Below are 26,319 nucleotides of genomic sequence, written 5' to 3'. Positions count from 1 at the left end.
GATATATTTTCAGTGTCTTCTTTCATATTGTACAGTTTTCTACTTAGCTAGTAAATCTTTAAATTTGCAGCTCCTATTCCTAAATTTCGTTGATGGTTCCCATTGGCGCAAACGGCCGGCTTAGAAGAAATTAACATTCTCGGATATCATTTCAGATATAGGTACACCAGAATTACCTAAAGTAAATGGAATTCTCGTTAGAATTATCCGAAGAGACAAACTTTTATATGAAGATATTGAGGATGATGATTTTTCCGTGTACGTCAAAAAGAAATCAAAGCGTTTCTTTACCGGTGGTTTTAAAAACACAATGACAGAGGCTAAATTAGCAGCATATGTATCTAGACGAGGTGTAAAAGTAGCTATGGTGCGTATATGTCCTCTTAAGCGTATATCAGATAGTATTATCATACGTCTAAATGTTGAAAATGACGAAAACATATCTCTCTTAGATAAAAACCGGTTTTGGCCTCCAGGAGTCACATGCAAGCCATGGATGTCACGTGGTCAACGCAGTCAGTATATGGGGAGAGGTTATTCACCTCTGAATAGCCAGCAAAACGTTAACTCTTGCCAAAACAATTGGAGTTGTGAATCTGTGAACAGATATGCAGAACTAGATGTTGATGTAGACTGAATTAGCATAATAATGTTCAGTGCAGTGTACCATATATTGTACTAATGTATTTTAAAAAGAAACTTAATCTGTTTACATGGAATGCGACAGGTATATGTCAAGTGCTAGTTATTTAAGTGAAACATTGCGTAAAAACAATATTGATATTTGTGGTATTGCTGAGCACTTGTATGTATAACATGTTTTTCCTTAAATATGTTAGCCCTATTATAACTATCACGCTGTATCGGACTACGATTTAAATGTACCAAGTAAGAGAAGAATAGGGAAAGGTGGGGTTGCATTATTTTGGCATACAAAGGTCGATAGATATGTTACGCCGTTAACTATAGACGATGACCATATTGTTGGTATTCAAGTACAGATAGCACCACAACAATTTTTATACATCTTTCAAGTATATTTACCATGTAAAATCACTCCATCACTGTTTATAATGACGAATGATCAGAGAATGGTATGACATTGTTCATGGGAGATTTCATATGGAAAAATTATACATTACCACAATAGCTCATATTGTATTTTGTCTGCGGAGGAAATAGTATACTAGTATGCTCCACCACTGCAGTAGAGGAGCGATACAGCGATGCAGTAGAACCGTTGGCGCAAAAAGCACTACCGGCTTTGATCCACGCGTAGTGCTTTAATGATTTGCCTAGTAGATGCACGTCGTGGACAGGGCACATATGGCTGTCAGCGCCCCTCTAGGTAAATGTCTTGCGTAGTTAGGGTCACATGACAGAAGCCAGTGCCTCTAAAAATACACAGTTATCTGAGTACACATGTTGCTTGAGTTGGGTCATTGGTGTTGGACCTCTCTCCAGAACCCGGACTGCTGGGATCCTGAGTCCGAGGCACATGCTTCTGGAATCCAACAGTCCGTCCAAGACAGTTACTGGGTAGCCAATCAAAAACAGGAGTGCCGTCAACAACGGGATGCACCATCAGATCAATACCGTTTTAAAAGAGTAACAGGAACAACGCTTGCACTACCACCAAGAGGACACTATTACATCGGAGCAAACAAAACGTCGGGTAAATTAAGAAAATTGTAACTACGTTCTTGACTCATCCATATTTATGTACGGGTGGCAAGTATAAACTGATCTACACACATTACATATTTTTATTTTGTTTTGTAAGTCCGAATTAGCAAAGGGACGTAATGTGAAATGTTAGATATTAAAAAAGATATATTTCTAAATCATAAAGGAAATCAAAGAGAGGGCAAACGGAAAAACAGAATTAGTATAACTTATGGTCCCGACACTAGAGTTCATATGGAAGGATCATGATTTTTACTAATGCTTTTAGTTTACCGTGATAACCGTGTTTACTACCTGTCGCACCTGCTGTCGGTGTTAAAATACTCAAAACTGTCAGAGGAATTAACTAAGTTGGACAAGAAGAGGAAAAAGAAGACTAAATGGTTTCCTTCTGTCATGATGTTCCAGACTGGGAGTCCAGCATAAGTGAGAAGGAGAAGAGGAACATGTGCTTAACGATTCCGCATCCATGCTTGTTGGTTTTTATCGGCATAATTAAACATGCTTTACGGAAGAGGGAGACCACAGGGGCGGTAGGGTGGGCGGCGAGGCTCTGTAGACTTATGGGCATACCGTAAGCCATAACTGAGGCAACACAGTTTACCGAATACCACCCAATTATGACGTAATTTCGAAACACTACAGTAATAAACCAACACAACTTATAAATTAAACTGAACGTGGACTGGCGAAAGAGCGACTTCAGAGTTTAGAGTTAGAGTGATGGATGGAGTGTGGCAGGGCGAAGGGTGCGGACAGCCGAATCCACCCGTATTCTCCCACAAAATTTTTTGAACCCAAAAAATCGTTCTTCAAGATAGACATCGTGTGAAATCCTTACCGGTATATCAAAATACTCTTCCTAATACGCCTTTTCTCTTTATTTGCCATTATTTCTCACAGGTGAAAGAAATATTTTGCGAGTGTAAAGTAGCTTTTGGTAAATTGCTGTAAAACTATCATAGTTCCCTATTTAATCCTAAATGAACCGTTCATTTTGTTTTAACACGATTTAGTAATACTTTTGATCAAAAATATTTATATTAGAAAATTCAAATAGTGTTGGGTAAATACAGTAGTGTTGAGTAATTATGGTGGTTCTCATTCATCAGATGTTTCACATAGAAACCAACACGAACTACCAGAGAACCATGGTAAACATGCGAGAATGACTTTAAGTCCGCTAGGTCGTAAAAAATAAGATAATTTCGCTTTGAGCGCGGTTCAATGTCTGTGGTAAACTAACTGCTTCTTCTGACCACAGCCTGCCCGCTTAGCTCAACAGGGAGAGCGCAGATCTACGAATCGTGGTATCGTGCGTTACATTCCCGGGAAAGGCGTATGTTCTTAGTGATGATTGTGTCTGAAATAATTCGTTTTTCACCTCCGATTCTTGTGGGGAGGTGGATAGTTACATGCGGAGAACAGGTTTGTACTGGTACAGAATTCAGGAACACTAATTACATAACTGAAATAATGTTGAAAAACGACAAACAAAGTGTCGGATGGTGTTATTTTTTCTTCGGCAAATAACATAAAATATACACCAATTTCATCCAGTTTTCCTATTTTTTACTTGGGAAAATATTTTCCCTACTTCACACTGATCTAGGATAACATCTTGAATTTAATGTACATGATAAAATGCAAAGAAGACGGCGGACTCAATGATACCTAATAAGCGCGATTTTGATTATTTTGATTTTTTTAACTATTAGATTTATTCTTTTCTTGATTTTTCCATGTATCGATAATCATATAATTAGCAATCAAACTGTGACCTTAGTTCTTCACCATTGATAATAACAAGTGGGCCAAGATGGCCGTAGGTCGCTCACCTGAGTAACACACTATAACAGTGTAAACATGTTTGACCTAGTAATTTCATGGAGACAAATATTCTGACTAATCATCATTACGATTGGACCAAAAATGTGGCCATTTAAATGTAAACAAGCACTTTCTTTTATTTGACCTAGTGACCTAGTTTTTGACCCCAAATGACCCAGATTCATACTTATCCAAGATTTCATAAAAACAAACATTCTGACAAAGTTTCGGGAAGATTGGGCAAAAAAGTGGCCTCTAGAGTGTATACAAGCTTTCCCTTTGATTTGACCTAGTGACCTACTTGTCAACCCCACGTGACCCAGATTTTCAGATTTGAAATCATCCAAGACTTAATTATAACAAACATTCTGACCAAGTTTTGTGAAGATAGAATAAAAAATGCGGTCCCTAGAGTGTAAACAAGTCTTATTCTTTGATTTGACCTGGTAAACTAGTATTTGACCCCACGTTACCCAGATAAAAATCCTTCCGAGATTTCATTCAGACAAACGTTATGACAAAGTAAAATGCACGTCGAACGAAAAATGCAGCCCCTATTGCATACACAAGGTTTTCTTTTATTTTAACAGGTGACCTAGTTTTTGATCCCAGGTAATCCAGATTCAAAATAAGGCTAAAGATCATCAAGATAAACATTTAGACAAAGTTTCATGAAGATAGGGTCATAAACGTGGCCTCTAGGGTGTTGTCAAGTTTTTCCTGTGATTTGACCGGATGACCTAGTTTTAACCCCAAATGACCCAGATCACAATTTGTACTAGAGGTCATCAAGACAAACATTCTGACCAAGTTTCGTAAAGATTGAGTCACAACTGTGGCCTCTAAAATGTTCATAAGCTTTTCCTTTGATTTAACGGATGACCTACTTTTTGATCCTACATGATCGAGATTCAAACTTGACCTTGAGGTCATCAAGACAAATATTCTTTCCAATTCTCATGAGTTTCAAACTTAAACTATGTACTCTAGTGTGTTAACAAGAATTTCCTTTGATCTAGCCTAGTGAACTTGTTTTTGTCTTCACATAACCCAGTTTCGAACTTGACCTAGAAATTATCAAGACAAACATTCTGACCAACTTTCGTAAAAATTGAGTAACAGCTATGGCCTCTAGAGTGTTCACAAGCTTTTCCCTTTGATTTAAACGGGTGACCTAGTTTTTGATCCTACATAACCCAGATTCGAATCTGACCTAGAGGTCATTAAGACAAATACTTTTTCCAGTTCTCGTGAGTTTCAAACTTAAATTGTGGTCTCTAGAGTGGTAACATGATTTTCCTTTGATCTGGCCTTGTGACCTAGTGTTTGACCCCACATGACCCAGTTTCAAACTTGAGCTAGAAATCATCAAGACAAACATTCTGATTAAGTTTCATATAGATTAATTTACAACTGTGGCCTCTAGAGTGCTCACAATCTTTTACTGACCTAGTTTTTGACCCCACATAATCCAGTTTCAAAATTGACATAGAGATCATTAAGATAAACATTCTGACAAAGTTTCATAAAGAATAGGTCACAACTGTGGCCTCTAGATTGTTCACAAGTCAAATGACGACGGACGACGGACGCCGACGGACCGGTCACAATAGCTCACCTTGAGCACGCACTTCGTGCTCAGGTGAGCTAAAAACAATCGCGTGATCAAATTCGATAGGTGCTTGTCATATAGAATAAGAATTGACTGTCCTAATCAATATTTAAAGCATAAATATATTCAATTTCCGATTCGCTTGCGACTTTGCATTGCGTTTGATAACATTATTACGGAAATCTGTTGGTGTCACTTTAATTCTCGCCTCACAAACGCGCGACAATGCGCTAATTATCGCACTGTCGCCTTGTTTAAAAACATATACATGTGAGATTTAACAATCCTCGAGGGGTTTTTGAGTTGATAATTATCGTCCTAATTTTTGAATGTCTTTCTTAAGCCTCGCATTGGGAATTTTAAAATTCCAAAAAATCAATTTCAGAATGCGATATTTAGTAACACGTCGCATTGTAGCTTGGGATAAAATTTCTGCACAAATTGATCGACATAATTCTTCCTGCGTTTTATGTATCAATACACCGAAACAAATTTCTAATGACAATGCCATTTCCCTTTTTAACGATGTAATAGAAATTCATCCACGGTGCTATAGTAAGAAATAATCCCTAACACCAAGTGACAATGCGACAACGCGATGTTATACTAATTCGTATGAACAGGGCGAGATTTAATGTGGCACGAACACGATTCCGTACATTATTGCGTACTTTTTTTATCAGTTGCATGGGAATATATCTTATCTGTTTGCTATGTGTGTGTACTAGTTTCGGTTTTGGTTTTTAAAAAACAGTTATCTTTATTGACATATAGTAATTTCATTTTTGATAATATGCGCACAATGTTTATCAATACGATATGAATAAACTGTCCGAGAAATTTTGACACGCGAACAATTTTTTCAAGATGGATTTGGATTTCGATAAGTTGGAAGATTTTCCTGTTGTGACAAGACGAGGATGGGCACTCAAGGAAGAATATTTCCAATATATCCAGAGACGAAATGTTATCACAAACACAGGAGAAAGTCAGGTATCCATAAAAGTATTTGCTATGAAAATATAACACAAACTGCTCTGAAATACTGATATAATTGCAAAACTTAATAAGTATTAAAGAAATGACATAAAAAAGAAGCAGGTAATTTATTACATCAACGAAGACATTGAGCATTACATGTGAAATTTTGTCTAAAGAGCGAATGCTTAATTTAACACTCACTCTCACGATACGGACTTATGAAATTAAATAGGTGTACAGATACTTTGTTGAAAGTTTGTTTAGTGTTGTTGACGTTCTACTGAAAATGTTTTTTAAAACCTGTCTTTATGTATCTTGAATAAGCAATTTACTTAGTATCGTGATTAATCTGATATGTATCATAAAATTGTCTGGTTTTCTTACATAAATGACACAAACTACATAAGGTACGTATATACAGAGACATCAAAACTGACAGATTGTTAACGCTATACAAAATTAACCAGTACGACAGACCAATAAGTTTGAAATAATGATAGTAAGCAAGGTAACCAATGAGAGCTTTTACGCGGAGTCATAAAAGTGATATTCTGTTATTCACCACCTTTACTAAATAAGGAAACATATATGGAAAGCCAGGGTTCTTTTCTGTGCTTCATATATTTGTATATAACGTACATTTTTTGGGCGTAGTTGTCTGAGCTAACTTTTGACGTATTTAAAAAACCAATGAAAGTTGAAAATTTATTATTTTTCAACCAATAAAAACAGCAGGACTGTACAGAAATGAATACATGCATACTTTTCATTGGCTGAAATTTATATACTGTTTCACAAAAAGTTTCGTTACATTTCAACACAGTATTTACATACATAATATTTACATAGATACTGTCTCTTTTGCGTTTATCGGAGAAGCACAAAAGATTACTGTAGACAGGAGGTATTTATACGCGTAATATTGGAGTTTCACCAGACTGATGATTGGTTTATAGTACTCGAATTTAGCACTTTAATCATTACATGCTATATATTTTTATCTTGTTATATAGTTTTATTGTTATGTCATTACATGAATTATTCTTCAATCCGATAGAACACATTAGAAAACACCCATTTGTACGCAAACATTAACTTTATGTGTAGCGCCGATATGAGTGGAATAAGCCTACTATTCTATGTTCTATAAATAGTCGAGATAACGTAGGCTTGACCCATTGTTTGGTACCCATTATACTAAATGATTTAAACATTATCAAATGTTTATGTTTCCTATATCCCATTTGTTGAAATCGCCCACGTATTGATAAGTCGTATGATAGTGTATTTAAATCGAATAATAACAATTGTGTACAGCATATACTGTAAATGTCCCAATAGAAAATGCACAACATAATGTTATATCTACATATCATAATAATGAAAGCACGCGGTATAATGACATATCTACATATCATAATAATGAAAGCACATGATATAATGACATATCTACATATCATAATAATGAAAGCACGCGGTATAATGACATATCTACATATCGTAATAATGAAAGCACGCGGTATAATGACATATCTACATATCAAAATAATGAAAGCACATGATATAATGACATATCTACACATCATAATAATGAAAGCACAAGATATAATGACATATCTACATATCATAATAATGAAAGCACGCGGTATAATGACATATCTACATATCGTAATAATGAAAGCACGCGGTATAATGACATATCTACACATCATAATAATGAAAGCACGCGGTATAATGACATATCTACACATCATAATAATGAAAGCACGCGGTATAATGACATATCTACACATCATAATAATGAAAGCACGCGGTATAATGACATATCTACATATCATAATAATGAAAGCACGCGGTATAATGACATATCTACATATCATAATAATGAAAGCACATGATATAATGACATATCTACATATCAAAATAATGAAAGCACATGATATAATGACATATGTACACATCATAATAATGAAAGCAAAGATATAATGACATATCTTCATCATAATTATAACAATTCTACATAATGTATTTTTATGTACATCATGTAATGTTACTTCTACATAATGTAACGATATAAACAGGGTATTTATGTTAAATATGTGCGTTGAGAGAGGCAGGTTCCAAGAATGAACAACAGTATAATATAATTTAATCGGAAACATGTATTCCCACCGATTTTTCATTTTTAATGATTTTGTTCTCCGCACCAAAAATTTCAAAAGCAGCTATTTGTCAAATTTTGAATCGAAAAGATGATTATCGGATTGGAAATGATCAAACTTAAATGCTCAAACTTAAACGTTCTGTTTAGAAATTAGAAAGTTATCGCCGTTTTTTCTAATATGCACATTTCTACTTCGCCTTTTTCCCATGCACAATTTAATTAGGGCTTATACTGGATTCCGGTCAATACGTCCATCCGTCGGTCCGTCCGCCTATAGACGGAATTTGTCCGGGCTATTTCTGAGCAATTATTTGCCAGATTTCTATCAAACCTTGTAATTATTATCAGTACCAAGCCAGTTGTGTAGCTTCCATTCGGATGATATTTCACGAAGTTATGTCCCATTATTATTTTTTCTTTATATGTATATGTATTCTTCTTTTTAAAGATATTGCCATAAAATTTAGACCACTTGTACAGTTTTGAGCACACATCTCAAAACTGACTTTCAGTGATCTTGATTTTGACCTACTGACCTACGTTCTTCTTTTAAAACTATAGCATTGAAATTTGGAGATTATATACAGTTTTGCAAAACATTTTTGTGCATCTTTGTACATTCTCTCCCTGTACAATATACAAATGCAATGTATCATATTTTCAATACCCCATGTTCCTTTGACAATAAGCTGCTGTCTGGGGGTATTCATCACTATTAGTGATAGGTCTAGTTTTTTGCTACTTTTATGCAAGTTAATTTACACCATATATGTGGTGTTATGATAATAGCTATTTATAAAACACATATGCCCCTATGATGACATGTCCTGGGGTGATAGAGTATTTAGTTTTCAGTCTAAAGTATGATGGGATCTTGACCTTTGACCCATCGACACCCTAAAACTAAAAGATCATCTTTTGGCTGTAGACAATCGTGCTTTGAAGTTTGATGGTCATACGTTATTCTCCAACTATTGATCGGAAACTATTTTTAGCCTCTCTGACCTTGAACTTTGACCTACTGACCCCAACAATAGGTTCATTAACTGACCAAAGGCAATCATCCTGTGAAGTATTATCACAAAAAGCCCAAACCTTTCTCCAGTTGTTGAGCGAAGACCGTTTTCAATCTGAAGATCACTATAACTTTGATCTCTGACCTATTTACCTCCAAAATAAGAGGAATTTCTTTTACCACAGGAAATCATCATATGGAGTTTGGCCACTGCAGGTCCAAGCTTTCTCTAGTTATTAGAGAAGTTGAATTTAACAAGTTGCGTTGCTTTGAGACTAATTTAAATTTCATATTGATAAATTTGCAGTATGTCTGGGTGAAACTGAAAGCACTTCTGGTGTCAAATTATATACTAAGCCATCATAAATTATGATCATCATAAATTATGATCACGAGTAAAGGAATTTAAAATAAACTACTCGTCCGACACATTTACACGGAATCTTGCTATGGTGGACTGTTAAAACGTGCCTACGACATGATTTGAAATTTCTGTTGCTATAAAATATGCATTTAATATATCAAAATTGTCCAAAACATCCACATCGCTGACCATATACTCATCGACAGCAGGCGTAACAAGTCCATAAAATATATTTTCATATCTGTGAATTAAAACGTCCATGTTGTTCCGGAAAAGGACCGGTTTACAAACCGTTTCACGGCTCCACTGAATGCAGGAAGTCCGGCTTTCCTGATGCTACAATTATTCATTTCAATTACAGATAAATGTATGCGAGTGGGATATCCTAGCATCATGCAGTCCAGTATTAGAGGCATGGGCACGATGGGAACCGAAAATTAAGTGTTCAGGTATAGTATGCCTAACTATGGTATACTCTCCTACTTTTTCTTTTGCCGTAAGCTTTGCCAGTATCCAATCAGATGGTACTGAGACAATTGATAAATAGTGCATACGAAAAATATTTCTTTCATGTTTAAAGGGGCCACTAGAGCTAAAAATAGTAATAGCTTTGAACGACTTCTTGACCAGAACTTGGTCTCTAGCTTCATTATACGGTCCCTTTTTCTTTAAAAGTGGATGCTTGGCCACATTTAGGGCCACTTGAGCTTAAAGTAGAATAGCTTTTAACGACTTCTTCTCATGAACCACTTGATGGATCTTCATCAAACTTGGTTTGTAGCATCATTGTAAGGCCATCTCCCAATTGATTTTGATGGTGATGTTTGTCCTTTTTAGGGGCCGCTTGAGTAAGAAATAGAAAAAACATTCAATGATTTCTTCTGAAAAACCGCTGTCTGGATCATCATCAGACTTGGCCTGTAGCATCATTGTAAAGTTCTCTGCCAAGTTTGTTCAGATGAGGGCACTTGAGCTAAGAAAGAAAAACCTTTAAATGACTTCTCTTCATGAACCGCTTTAAGGATTTTCATCAAACTTTCTCTGTAGTGTCAATAGTTTTGCTTGGTACCTATAAGGGGACACTAGAGGCGAACTTAAATTTTTTTTAAACAACTTCTTATCATGAAGTTTGTTCTAATGGTTTTGCGTTTTTGGGGCGTCACAGCAAAATGTAGAGAAAAAAAAACAACATTTAAAAATCTTTTTTAATGAACTGCTTAAAATATTTTCACAAAATCTGGTTAGAAGCAAGGTAAACTGGTCAAAGCCCTCTTTAGATGAGCGACTTAGGCCCATTTAAGCCTCTGGTATAAGACAGCAGATCAAATATAGTAGCACTCTAAATAATTTGTCGACATGACGTTAGATTTCCATGTTTGTAACGGAAATGTGCATGGATTTTTCATATTAACATAAAGTAATAATTTAATACAACTATGTTTTAACATATCGAAACAATACGATGAGGCTATATATAGTATACTAGTATATATACGCCTGCGGAATAATTTCATGAGGGCGTAGCCCGAGTGAATTATGCTCGCGGCGTATAACCGATTCATATTGTTGATTTATGTTTAAACATGGTTCTGCTATGTTATTACGATTCTAATATGACTTTTATGTAAACAAGTAGCACTATTTCATGGTACATATATGGCGACAAATTTATCATTTTGATTCTGAAACGTCTTTTATATAAAATAGTAGATCAAATTTAGTAGTTCTCTCTCCCGGTGCCTGTATTGCGCCAAATAATACCTCTTTATACATGTAGTTATAAAATTATTCATGTATATACAGTCGAAACTCAGTATCTCGAATTTCAAGGGACCGTACTTTTTATTTCGAGATAACCGAAATTCGAGTTATGAGGAGGGACGTATATGGACGAAATAAGTACACATTATGAAAAGATTTAATAAAAAATAAAAACTGTTTCCTTGATACCATGTACATGTATACACTTTCGGCACTTTATACGTACTCGATTCCGTACAGTTTGTGTTTATCAAAGTTTACAGTTTTTCGATGAATGAAAAACGATATTAACCTCAAATATTCTTTAGTCAAGCTTCCTTTTTGTACCACGATTCTCTCCCGGCGGATTGGCAGCATTTCGATCTGATATTTTGAACGAATGAAGCTTTCCCCCAAGGAGTTAATTTTTATACAGTCTCATCGCGATTACCTCTAATTAGTCCTTATTAGATATCCCAACTGTTCAAACTACCTGATTCATTAGTTGAAATCAAAAGCAATTATCATAACGTCTCAAAAACAAATGACTGTTGATTAAAAAAATATAATTTACATCAAACAATGATCATAATGGCACGTGCAAACAAGTATGACATCATCTCACTTTAATAATCGCCGCACCTTTGATATGTGGGCATCATGGCTTTCTGGTTAGGCAATAAACATGGATATATGTTAAAAACCAACCACATTCACAATGACATGTGTGAAATTTTATCGCATATTTTTCTCACTTCGACTTACCGAGTTAACAATGCACTTGAATTTGACTGACGGGACTGAAAATCCCTTTCGACACATCCGGAATCTCGGTAAGTCAAATTTTGACGTAACCGAAGTTGAATTACATATATAAAGAAGGAAACTTGACGGGACTTGAAAATTTCTTCGACTTAAGCGGAATTTCGAGGTAAGCGAGTTTGAGATACCGAGTTTCGACTGTATATCAATTATTTATAGTAAATAATAAAGTCTTAATGACTTCAAATATGATTGATCAGATTTATACTGATTAAGTATTTGCTATAAGATAAAGATAATTAATGTTTACAAGTTAGAGCTGATTGTGAAAAAACGCATGTCCGTCATAATGGCCTGCTGGAGGTCACCTGTGCGTTTTAGGCGAGAAATGTGCGATTGAAACAGGTTAGCACATTTTCCCGTTCATGACCATGATTCTTATAGTATACCTAGGGATAGGGTACAACACGTACAGTGGCATTTTCTTTCTTGTCTGGCTCAAGTGTAATTTCCAGTCTGGTAGTAAGCGATGTAATTTTTTATCAATGTAACGAATTTTGGCAAAATGTAGCGATCAGATGAAAAACGTTTTTCAGAGGTTTACTGTGTTTTACATAGAAATGTATGTAAGGTCTTTCCAGTCTGTAAGTAACTACATCTAGTAGATGTGTCCTCTGTATATTTAAGAACATTGTAGAATTTGAAAATATATTAAAATTTTATAGGTTTACTAAGAATATGCAGGGACATGATCTATATCTCCTTGCAGGTAATCAAGCCTTGTCTTCCTTCTCAAATGACGAAGATGCCATTAAACAGTTGACTGAGTATATGCAAGGTCGTAGGATAAAGGTAACAAAGGAAGACTTGTACGAGTTGCTCTGCTTAGCTGACATGTTGCAAGTGGATGATGTTTCCAACTACTGCAAGCATCGTTTAGCAAGCCTTGAATTGAATAAGGACAACTATCATAAGATACTCAACGCGTGTTCCGTGTACAGTTTCCAGCACGAAAAAATGGATCTGTTTATCCGCGGAAACCTGACAGAGTTATGTAAAGAATCCGGCATCTTAACTATTAGTCCCGACACAGTCGAATGGCTTCTCACCGACGAAGAGTTGTCTTATTGGCCTATGGATGACAGGTTTGTTTTCATAACGGACTGGTGCAATGTTCGTGAATGTCGTACTGTTTACTTTGAAAAGTGGTTTGATCATTTAGATTTCGACAAAATTGACAAAGATATCATTCAAGTTGTGGTTAAAAATGAAAATCTTGTACGCAGATCAGCAAAATGTCTCAATAAAGTAAATGTACACTTGCGTGATAGAAAAGACACGCCAGTCCCGTTTGTTTTTACTCTAAATGACATGCGCACTGGATCAAATACCATTGGTTTCAACATGGAAGATAAACACCTGTACAAGTTCAAGTTTCCAGATCGAACGATGAAGAGCACAAGTGTGACAACTGTATGAGATTCTGGAAAAATTGTTTCGTTTGATCATTCACAACGCAGTTTATACGAGTATGACATAAATACGAACTTTGAAAAAAAGAAAAAAGTATTAAGTCAGGGAAAATTTCCAGATGGTATTACGCACATGTTTGATACAAATGATCGCCTTATCCTCATATGCAAACCACAAAAACTTCAATATTGGAATAATTTTAGTCGTAAGAACAGTAGATTGAAACGTGGTTCGGTCCTATACCAACTCATCAACGACAATGGAGCCGCTTTAGAAATACAGCCTTTGCTTTCTCTAACATTTGAAGTGAGTTGTGCATGCCTCTTACATTCTTCGATTATAATGTCGACAACAACATACTCGAAAAGATCAAAACTGTTTTCTTTTAATCTCCAAACGAATCAGCTGATAGAGATGGATCTTGATCTTGACAGAAGCTATGCAATACAACCGCTAATTAAGTGTCTTCTACCCATACACGGGAAGCTTCTTTTAACTTACCAAAGTAAATTACTTCTACTATCATTAAGCGAAGAGAAACGCACTTATTGTATACAAGACAGATATAACACTGACGTTAATACAATCACTTATGGAAATCCTAGGTATATCTTTTTCTCAGATTTCATTATCGAGCTGAATAGTAAAAATATACGCCTTTGTTATTCCAGCAAGGATGAAAATGATATCCAAAACTGGTTTTCATATGAATTCAACAGGTTGAATTTTGATCATTCCAGGCCTGTTTTGTGCGCTTACATCAAAAGAACAAGACCATTTTGTCATATTATGTGTCCGCACTGCGATCCGTATGCCTGGCAAAAAGAGGAAGAAGCTCTTCAGGAGTCACTGAAAAACCGATACATCAATGATTTCTATGATAGGGACTACTATGACGATGATTATGATGATGACTATGGTTACAATGATGATGACTATGGTTACAACGATGATTACTATGGTTACAACGATGATCCCTGGAATCAAAGAGAACTAATATGGGATGGAAGTGCCGATGAGTTTGTTGAAGCCTGGTGGTAGAAAAAGAAATACTAAGGATCTTACCTACCTGACTGTGTTCGACATGGTTTTCCCTACTGACGAAACATCGTTTTTTTTTTTGCTCGGCTAGCTGGAGATGATAAGTTACGTACACACATTGCATTTTAAGTTTTTATTTTTGGCGCTTTATAGCATACAGACTGTAAGGAACCTAGCATATCAAACTTGCTGGTATCAAACAGGATCACATTTTCTTTGTCACATTACTGTTATAAAGCATCTGATTATTTTAACTACCTAGATAACACACATTTAGCACAGCATGATCAAAGTTAATGCGACTTAGGACTTTACCAGTGAAATGCAAGTTTAAACGGAAGTACATGATTTACTGCATTTTATAACAGTTGCCATCATATGTAAATGCCAGCAGGAAGGGCGGTTTATCAGTTGCCTATATTTATACATTACTGCTAGCAGTAAAATGTTTTACTAGCTGTTTCATAAATGCCCCAGTATTGAAATGATGTTACTGATACCAGTTTTATCAGATACCTATATGTACATAATGAGACAGTTATCTGTTAAATGACGTGTCAAGGAACAACTTTATGAAATTCCATTATATGTTACTGTCATTACTTTTTAATGACATTTGTAGAATAGTATTTTCTTTATATGTTACTGCCATCGTTAATAGGCCTTTATAGCTAAGAGTAGTTTAAAACTTTTCTATATGTTTTACTGTCTGCACTTGAATTTTATTTGAACTTGTAATAAGGCTTTAAATTATATGTTAAAAACAGATGAAAAAAGCAGTATGTATCAGCTGAAATCGCTACATTTCATGCACCTTATTACTGAAATTGAAAACTGAAATTTCAACATAGATGTGACTTTATCCAGTTATGATCTATTCCAATAACAATGATTACACATTTATGAAATGATAAATTGGAGAGCAATTAAAACAGCAGTTCCCAATTTGTGCACATCTCAAACAAATGTTCATCTGATTATGATCGAAATTCAATCTGAATAAAGCTTACAAGAACGGAATTAATTTATTTTATATTTATGCGTGTAAAATTGTTGACATAAGCCTGGCAGTACTTGAAAAAATTAAAACATGTCTCTCTTCCTAAAATGGTAAAATTTAGAAGATATTCTTAAATAAGTTTCTTATTTATTTTATTGTTTGGACAACAAACCTTTTTCGTTAAATAAAAAGGTGACATCTAAATAGATATCATTTTTAAAGTAACCAAATCTTATTAAATAAAAGTATGATGATAAAATACACTGTTGCCTCTTCTCATTTTTTATACATATATCAGACTGACTTGACTTTTCAACATGTCCCCTGTTTATTTGACCCATGTGAAAGACATTAACCGACAACAGTGCTAATGAAAGCAGAAATCCCTTAACACACTGCAAAGACCTTGGCCTGTAAAGCTGTGATGTGAATGTACATTATTGTCTGCAGTAAACAGCATTTCCATCAGTTGTCGCTAGTGCAAGCAGTAACATGAGGTCGTTAATAGCAGTGTTTTCAGTGTCTTTTAAACGTTAATGTCAGCATTAAAATGGAGTTTCTTTGAACAGTTTTATCAGCGTCTAATATATGTTACATCTAGCAGTTATGTGACGTCTTATCCCAGTATTATCTGTTTCCTATGCTTGTTAATGCCAGCAGTGAAATGGCGTTTCTAATAACTGTTACCAGAGACAAATATATGTATATTTGCAGCAGTAAATAAATTTTAAAATTTTAATATGTCTTTTGACAATTTCTGTGATAAGTAAGCTCCACAACCACAGATCTCATCGCTAAATTCCAGTTAGTTTAGTTCTGCCCATTGTTTTCTCGTTTAGGGCACAGCCATTATTTTATCTCGGGACCATACGCCACTTTTCATGCAAATGCACTCTGTGCATCATTGAATGTTCCATGTGCACCGCCGTATGATACATCTGCGGATGTCTATAAATTACATTCTGGTTCTTATAACATGTGTAAATGTTGAGGTCTGCTCAACCCGGGGCTAGAGTGCGTGGACGGTAGCTTGCACTTACACTTCCGTCCATGATCTGAACCTGCAACATTTTCGTTAATGTCGTGTTGAGCGACCTGTGGCTTTCCACTTTTTATCTTGTCAGCAGTTTCATTAGGCTTCTATGTTTGTTCAGGCTTGGAGAAATAGCTGTTTAAAATAGCCGTTTACTCAAGTGCTTATATAATTATGATACCACAAAATTCATTCTTAAAGCAACCTCAGAACAATTCTTTTGACACGCTCACGAGTGCACATGAGTTTTCTCGGGATAAATACCATGATTGTCGCTTACAGACCGTCACCCTTTACAGCGTCCAACCACAAACTCGGGACCCGTAGGGTCATCCAGTATACTGCTCCAAGGACTTTAGGCTACCCCGGCCCCGCCTCATAACCCATTTACACATCGCTTCGGGTGATCTCAAACTATTCTGCAGGAATGACGGTCACCCGTGCCTGTTGGTGGACAATTCTTTCTGAAACGGTCATCCGTTCCCATCCCGAGGGTAGAGTTGGAGGCGCCTTAGCTGAAAAATGTGAACAATTCCGAAGACATCCAGAGAACAACTTTAGGACCTGCTCACGAGTAAACAAGAGTTTTCCCGGAATATCCTTACATATGTTGTCCTTTTACTTTCTAAAACGGTCAATCGCTTCCAACAAAATCTTAGGACCCCGTCGTAGGGCCCTCCTCCTATCTACTGCTGTAAGGCCTAACTCACGCATGACTACCCGTCACGGGATCCCCTAAAGAGCGTTCCCATATTGACGGCCGCCCATTTTGCTTTGGCGGATATCCCTTTCTTTAACTGCCACACGGTCTCACACCGATATTAAAATCAGGGCGGTTATGAAGGCGCTCAAAATGAAAAAAGTGAGAAATTCCCAAAACAACCTCAGAACAACAGTTCAACTCGCGAGTTTTCCCGGCATAGCCACAATGCTAGACTGTCACCTTCTGCACAACCACTTGGTCACATCCCAAACAGGACCCTTCGGTTCACGAGTAAACAAGAGTATCTCGTGCTCACCATATTTTAGCAAATTTTGGCTTGGATTTATTTAGATGGAATTGGAAAGACGACTTTTGCCACCTTAGATTGTTTTTAGACCACATTGTCTTCAGGGAAATGCAACAAATTATGTATTTTCTATAACAGTAACTCGTTCGTTGGAACCATTATCTCGACAAGTGTACGAATGATTAATTCAATTTAAATGTCTGTGAAAAAAATCTACCCATTTCATTAAGGAAACATTACTGGGCCATGATAAACTTTAACAAGCAAATTCGATGAATTGGTATCCCCCGCCGAAAGGGTTTGTGGTGAGGAATGGCAAAAAGATATACCGGCAAAAAGTTAAGGATGTTAATAAGAAGCAAATAATTTCATTAGTAAAAATTAATTTAAAGGTCCATTACTAAGGGAAAGTGAGTTGGCAATTTTTTCATAGCCAGTGCATAGACTTCTGCAAGACACTAAATAATGAAGATTGGCAGGTCAAAATTTACAGAAGGTCTTTGGAACTCAAAGAAATGTATGTGTATTATGTTGAAATTTCAATGAATCGACAGAATGACCCCCCAGGTCTTTTTACTTTCTTCATACTTCATAGAAAAATAATTGTACATATACTGCGATTTATTTCGAATTTCTACATACCAACTTTCATTTTCCAATAAAATGAAATAGTTTCTGTGCTTTTTAAAAGAAATTAAAATGTTCACTTTCCTTAGTATTGGACCTTTAACAGAAAACAAATGTTTAAATAAAGAGTACACAATAAATGTATGATACTTTGATCCGGACTAAAGAATTTATTTTGAATGGGATATGCTTACTGTTATAAGCTTAGCTTTTAAAATTAAATGCAGTTAATTGAAATGTGAGCTTGAAGTTTAACTGGAATGAAATATTGTCTTTGAATGGTTTGGCACCAGGTGTTGCTGTTTTACATGTACATTTGAACTTAAAAGATCAGATGTCCTTAAGAGAACACAGATAAGATACCTTGAACATGGCTGAGGGCAAGGTTTGTGCAGTCACAACTTAACATGTTGAAGGTTTGAACATTAAATATATATATCTATATATAGATATATGTATATATTTATTTTTTTAGGGGGTGGGGGTGCAGGGGAACGGGAGAGGAAACAAAATTTCACATGCTGATTATAAATATTGATTGAAAATTAAAAATGAAAAAAAAAACGGTAAAAGGGTGAAGTTGGAGGTGGGGGTGGGGGGGGCAGAGGATGCATGATCAGTGGTGGGCATGACTGGGTGGAGAAGTGAGGTGGGGGAATAGTACAACTTGGAAGGTTTGAAAAAAAATCTAAAATAAATGAAAAAAAAAATTGGGAGGGGGGGGGGGGGGGGGGGTTGGGGGGGGGGGGGGGGTGTGACAAGGCAAGTGGGTGACCAGGTGTGGGTGCGCAACTTCACATGTTTATAATAAATGTTCACAGAAAAGAATGAAAGAAATTTAATGAAATTCTGCCAAATGGTAAGTTTGTTATGTACAAATATGTGGATTTTTAGACAATTAAAGGGCAATAACTCTGAAGTTACAAAAAGAAATCTGTACAAAATTGTCTGTGCACAACCACATTATAGTGCTCTAAATTCTGTTAAAGTTTCATAGTTCTAGGTCAAATATATCAAAAGTTATGATGCAGAAATTGGCATATCTATAGATCTATAGTACCCTATATAGTTAACACTAGAAACTTCTAAGGGCCATAACCCTGGTGTTACTTGGGCAATCTGTCTGAAACTTGATGGGCCCCATAACCTCATAGTGGTGAACATGTATATGAAGTTTGTTTGAAAAAAATCTAAAAAAAGGAATGATTTTTTTTTTTGGGGGGGGGGGGGGGGGGGGGGGGGGGGGGGGGGGGGGGGTGAGGTGTATGATCAAGGTAAGGGGGCGACCAGGTGTGGGTACACAACTTCACATGTTTACAATAAATGTTCATGGAAAAGAATGAAAGAAATTTAATGAAATTCTACTAAATGGTAAGTTTGTTATGTACAAATATGTGGATTTTTATACAATTAAAGGGCAATAACTCTTAATTTACAAATAAATCCAAATGAAATTGTGTGTACACAACCACATTATGGTGATCTAAATTCTGTTTAAGTTTCATAGTTCTAGGTCAAATATATCAAACGTTATGATGCAGAAATTGCCATATTTATAGTACCCTATATAGTTAACACTAGAAACTTCTAAGGGCCATAACTCTGGTGTTACTTGGGCAATCTGACTGAAACTTGACGGCCGCAAGAACTCATTGTGGTGAACATGTATATGAAGTTTTAAATAAATATTCCCAACCATTTCCTAGATATGGCTCCGGACGGACGGACGGACGGAAAGACGGACGGACGGACGGACGGAAAGACGGACGGAAGGACGGACGGACGGACGGACCATCAACGCCAAAACTATATCCCTCCGACTTTCGTCGGGGGATAATAAGCGGGAAGTTTCCTTCTAGGCAATCATGGGAGGTAATTACATCGTAAGTCTTTAACCTAAGGATAATTATGAGACGTAAGAAACTTGAACACTGCTGTTAGATACACTAAACACCTGATGTAACTGACATGATAACATCCCTAAATATCGAAATTTTAAAATTATTGAATCACGCAAAGATTATAGTTCATTCATTTTACTACCGTATCCCATTTTCAGAAAGTCACAGAAATACGTTTGAGGTTTTGTTTCTTGAAAATTGATAAATAACATTTTTAAGAATATAGAGGTATGGTGTAGAGTTTGACTCTTTGCCAAAAAGGGTTATATTTTGAACTGAAGTATTGGAGTGTACTGAAGTGAATTGTCATTGTTTATGTTTAAACTTGTAACAGGAAATATATTTTCACCACCAAATACTACATGGTCGGAACGTATGCAATCACTAAATGCCCATTGTGCTTATAAAATGAAAACACTTTCTACGTTTGTAATGTAACATAGCCATACAAAATAATATTTTCGGAAAATCCATGACTCAATCAAGGTTATGCAAGTTAGTTTTGGAAACCTACACATGCTATTTATATCTACTTTATATACGGAAGTTTACATGATAATGGACATAACAGAAATTTAAGAAATGCTGATAGAACCGTCGGATATACACTATTCACAAGACAGTATATCCAAATACTTCGACAGAAGATCATTACATGGGACACAAACGATCGGACAAACGTTAGATCAAGTACTTATTGGAGATTGTTCAGTGAGTAGCATTCCAACAATATCAGTTGTTAAAATACGAAAACATGGAGATAAATGGTTTTCCTTAGACAACAGGCGTCTGTGGGTGTTCAAACAGCTAGAACGGCTGGGCTATTTGGATACAATAGAAGTAAGATGTGAAGATTTTGATTATTACAGGCATGGCAGAAAAATAACTACAAATAATGGAGGAATTTCGATTAGAATTCGAGGTGACGGTGACCCCGAGGGTAAGGGGCACACTTTCCCAGATAAATGTTACCCAAAACTACAAACGATGTTAGAGAGGGAAGGCAAAAAAGATGACCGCAGTCATATGGCTCGTAAGACAATCTCTGACAGGCCAAAATCCAGACATCATCATATAAGCGTCATTCAAGATAAGGTTACAAAATCTGCTATATCAAAATCAAGTTACGCTAACGATGAGTATGCAGGATCCAATATGCCTGTAAAGCGTGACAAAACAAGAACATCAAAATCTTCACAGCAGAGTAATTTGTTTGTAGGAAACTCTCAAAGCCAGTGTGACGGTAGCTCGGCAAGCTTTCAAACAAAAACAACACAGGCAATGCCTGTAAGCTATTCTTCAGAGAACTCTTCACGTATGGAACAATATCATACACCGAGGAGTACTCCGTCCAACCTGCATATGTTTGAAAATAACACGTTTAATTCAAGTCGTGTACCTTCAGCACATTCAGTGTTCCAAAGACAAAATGAAACTATACCTTTTAAAGACCAAGGTAAAACTGGTAGTAACGATGATGGGACATTTTCAGACAGGCTTAGTAGACTAAGAGTCACCGACACTCCAAAAGAGCCACACAGATATTCCGACATATCGCAAGAAAACTACCATCCCATTTACAACAAACATGCTGTTTCTGATATACGTGAGAAGTCTTTTAATGAAACAGCAGACGGAGGTTTCAAAACATTAAAAGAAAGCGAAACTGGCAGAAGTGGGCTGTATCGTACTTATACGTCAGATAAAAGTGCAAGAAAAGGTAATAGCAGGAAGATAAACCAAATGTATTTCTCAGGGTACAACACAGCTACAAAGGCTCCGATGCCTTCTAAATACACAACGGAAGATCTAGCGGCATATGAAACATCAGTAGACCGGGAACACGCCTTAAAGGGAAAATCAAAAACATACGGTGACTATGAGCACACCTGTGCTACAGATGACGTTTTGAAGGTTAGAGAAACGCATTATGTTCATGCGAGAGCTACATGTGATACACTTTTATCCATACCGAAACAGTTCTGCGCAGCAGAAGATGAACGCAGTGCAACAGATGTGGTAACTAAGACAGACGATCGTACAAGTTACTGCATACCAGAATCTGAAGCTTATGACTCTAGTGGGGTATTAGGTCTCAAAGTCAGATCTTCCACCCGTTGTGACAGAAATAGTGGGCCTACAAGACAGCAGTTTGCTACATTTGTTCCAGCATGCACGGAAGAAGAAGTTAAAATAAACATGTCAAAACTGTTATTCCGACAACGACACAGCCACCTATTTCCAGGCGCCTGGAGTACAGAGGCAGTTGTTAGGTCAAATGGTGATTCTTAATAGAACATATAACCACTTTAATTCTTGTTGCTATTTGGAAAAAATTCAATTACTTCATGAAAAAGCATCCACAAGTAAATGTACGTTGGATGAGCCATTTCAAATCATTGTTATAAATACAAGGAATTGCATTTACCCAAACGAAAATGTATTTTTGAATATATCTTAGCGATATGCTTGCGTGCGTGCGCGTGTATGTGAAACATTTGTCGATATGATGTGAGTGGCAACAAGGTAGACCGATGTGATTTGTCAACACTAGGCAACTTGACGTGGTTTGACTGGCAAAATTCCAGACATGCTGGTACAGCTTGAGTGGCGAATCCAATCGCAAGACAAAATAATCACAGCCGGCACAGAATGCCATAGTATTTGTAAAACTTCTTAATTGTCAAAGATTTCAGTTGTTATGACTTCTTGTGGTATGTTTCAATTCTTAATTGAATTGATGAAGACTTTGTCTTTCAAGCGTGTTTCTGATAAATAATTTGGGAAATAAAGTTTCAATATTTATTATCAGACTGAAATTATGTTAAATACACCTCAATCGGTAAATCTGTTACTAAACATAGTTTTAAAATGATGTCATACGTTTGCATACAATGTTTCAGTACACACAGATTGCATTCAGTTTGTACTTGTAGCGGTTCTCATATCGGGTGGCCTCCGTAGCTCAGTTGGTAGTGCGTTGGCACGGTAAGCCGAAGGTCCGAGGTTCGAATCCCGGTCGAGGCTGCACATTTTTTCTGAGACTGTTACATTTGGGGGCTCGTCCGGGATTTGAACCCGGGACCTCTCGCATGGGTATGATTCCCGCTTTGGGTGCGAGAGGTCCCCCATTTGTGACAGGATGGACATACCGGGGACAATAACTATAAGAACAAATCAACACCCTTTACCACACTGGTTATTCGGGTACCTACTCGTGTGAGCGATACCGCCCTCATGTGATTTATGTACATGTTGGTGAACAGGAAATTCACACATTTAACAGGTTATTATTCCGTATTTAACTGAAGATTTGAAAAGTTTTAGTATTGAATGTGTAAGATCATACCTTAACTATATCCATGTCAAATATCTATCTAATATAATCTGAATAACTGTGAAAAAAATACTTTTTTTGCTGCGAAAATGAAGATATTTTAAGGCGATGGTATATATTTTCACGATTGATGGTATTATTTCGGATTATATGAAGAAATTATTGTTAGGAAAATAAAAAGCAGTCATTCTATGTGTTAGCCGTTACTTCCATTTCACAAAAACTGGAATCACAGTAAAGTTAGATCGATTTTTACGAAGACAGTGTGTAGAAAAAAAAGATACCTCTGACGATGTACCATGGTACCATCCTCATTGTTTCCGTCAATCGAGCGGATACCGTCCTCGTTTTTGAAATGAGCATTACATTGAGGCAGACCCATTTTCTAATTTAGCGATAACATGCAATGACCAGCCAAGATAAAGATATAACTTAGGTCTTTTATGCCCTCCAGCTACTGGAAGCAGCCTATCCGGAGAAACACTTCTCACCTCGCTTCAAATTCGCTATCAACTTAGTATCAAGATCCATCTACATAGACACATTCTTATGTGTATTTTCAATTGAATATTGCTTCCGTACATTTTGTCTTGTTATTTAACTTGTTACGGGGTATAAAATGTTCATAACAAAAACAAAATTAAATTTGTTCAGAAATTCTATGATTTTTGTCAAATATTTTATTGCAATCGACCCATGTTTCTAAGCTTCGTTTTGAAACTTTTGAGGAATAAAGCCAGTAATTCGGTCGAAAATGTGCTTCTTCAAGGGGGCACCAGTCTTGAACGAAGACATCACTGCCGAGGTGCAACACTGCAAGGTATTGAAGGGGGTGCCTTTGTCCATGTTAGACGTTAGGCAGGGGTTCCGGGGTCGGGGGGGAGGTCAGGGAGACTCCTGGAAATTTTTGAAATACAGCAGGAAATATGTGTCCTCTGGTGTATTTTAGGTTTAATTTTGAAGTATTGGAGGGGTACGATACTTCCCTATTGATTGGGGGGTCAGGGCCCCCGCCCCCCACTGGAAAATTTTGAAAAAAAGGTATGAGATGGTGGCCTCTGCTATATTTCTGGGTCTAAATTTTGAGAAATAATTATTCCTTTGCGAAAATAGTAGGGTGCATCTTTGATGAATAGTCACTTCTCGGCCAACTGGGAGGCACGGCCCACTCGGCCGAGCCCTGGATCGGGCCTGGTGCATGAAATGAGATGGTTATATTTATAGGCCTACACTCCACACTGCAAGTTTTGCGGATCGAAACCGAAAGTAGGGGTTTATTGTGCGGACATGAGCATATTTAGGGTAGCAGACCACAATGACTGGCATTTACTAGGAACTATAACACTCCTCTTTATTATCATCGTTACTTTAAGTTTTGATAGAACTTTCATGAAAAATAGGTGTTGGAAAAAGTGATGTTTTATTAACAAGCGCGTAGCTAGGGCATTCTTCATAGTACGCAGAGGTAATGCTAGGGGTCTTGGTATCCTCCCCATGATATTTTTTTCATCTGAGAACCGCAAATGGTGCATATTGGCATGTATTTGAAGCTAAACATTGCACGAAAACTTAATGTTCTTAATCTTTTATATAAAATGTATTATTTAACTAGTTGTGTGTACTATTGCACGTGCAATTTGTGGTTCATTGATCATGTTATATGTGTGCAGTATTCAAAACAGATGGTTGGTGGTTACACACTTTCAAAACATCATTATGATTGGATAACAAGAGATGTGTGTATAAGTATATATTCGAGAGTTGTTAAAAGTAATTTTGCCATAACTCCAAACAGAATACTAGTCAACAAAGACATGCTAAGTTTCATTATATTGTTACAAATGTACCAAATAAGAAACTGATGCTTTGCATAGGGAAACTATTTCGGCGAATGTCATCGACGTCTGCATTATGTCAACTTCGTTAAAATGTATTATTATCTTTTCTTCAACTAAAACAGTATTCTGCAAAATGTTTCTTACTCCTTTTAAATTATTTTGCAGTTTGCAATCGTGATCTTGCGCTTAGCGCTTCATGCATCTCTATCTTTGGCGAGCTGTAAAGCGCGAGATAGCGATGGTGAAGCCATCGTGATTCGTGCTGTGAACACTTTGCGTATTGTGAAGCGTAAGTGCGAAACACGATGGTGAAGCTAAGCACACGGTGGTGAAGCGAAAAATTTCGAGAAAAAACAACACACAAAAAACACAACAACTCATTTCTGCTTTGTCATTTTGATCTCGCGATAGGTATCGCTTCCATGACATAGAAGCGTAAAGACAAGCGCGAGATCCAACGGGAAGTGCGGAAACTATGAAATATTTCAGGCTTTAATTTAGCATTGGGCAGATTTCGACAACAATATTGAATCATAAAACAAGTATTAACGTAGCGATTGTTGATATAATATTATCTAAACGACATGTAAAACCAAGTATTACACTGAAATTTGTTTTTGATGATTTTTAAAAATGTTGTTTAAGGTCTTTCGAAATTTATACATATAATTTAGTTAGGTAATACGCATTAAAAATATTAATCACAATTTATATAGAAAAAGCATATTTATCTCACTGTGAATGATTGTCAAATACGTAATATCGTATGACTTGTACGGTTTAATAGCATAAGATTAACTAGGTAATGAATGGATTTCTATTGAATTTTAATTTCTATGGAATAATAATTATATTCATACACTTAAGTACAATTATACAGAATTCTATGATATCAAAGGCTGAGC

At 36.3% G+C, this 26,319-nt stretch overlaps 2 protein-coding genes across 3 annotated transcripts; both read left to right on the top strand.

The window, feature by feature from the left end:
• Positions 1-5,863: 5,863 nt before the first annotated feature.
• On the top strand, positions 5,864-16,352 carry LOC123562812 (uncharacterized). Of its 2 annotated transcripts, XR_008369868.1 has the most exons (4): positions 5,864-6,121; positions 10,014-10,101; positions 12,924-13,933; positions 14,368-16,352. XR_008369868.1 is itself a non-coding variant. In XM_045355411.2 (3 exons), the coding sequence occupies exons 1-3, from the start codon at positions 5,996-5,998 to the stop codon at positions 13,631-13,633; spliced, it is 924 nt and encodes a 307-aa protein (XP_045211346.2). In that variant the 5' UTR covers positions 5,864-5,995; the 3' UTR covers positions 13,634-16,352. The 2 variants fall into 2 exon arrangements, 1 of the variants encoding a protein (XP_045211346.2); XM_045355411.2 differs by having other exon boundaries at positions 12,924-16,352.
• A 4,151-nt stretch (positions 16,353-20,503) lies between these two features.
• LOC128555200 (uncharacterized) lies at positions 20,504-23,050 on the top strand. The gene has a single exon (XM_053536835.1). The coding sequence runs from the start codon at positions 20,822-20,824 to the stop codon at positions 22,529-22,531; it is 1,710 nt and encodes a 569-aa protein (XP_053392810.1). The 5' UTR covers positions 20,504-20,821; the 3' UTR covers positions 22,532-23,050.
• Positions 23,051-26,319: the final 3,269 nt, after the last annotated feature.

This window comes from Mercenaria mercenaria, chromosome 2 (assembly GCF_021730395.1).
Source record: "Mercenaria mercenaria strain notata chromosome 2, MADL_Memer_1, whole genome shotgun sequence".
In the NCBI taxonomy this organism is placed as follows: Eukaryota; Metazoa; Mollusca; class Bivalvia; order Venerida; family Veneridae; genus Mercenaria; species Mercenaria mercenaria.
The sequence above is the reverse complement of the archived record's forward strand: the minus strand, read 5'-3'. Positions and strand labels throughout refer to the sequence as shown.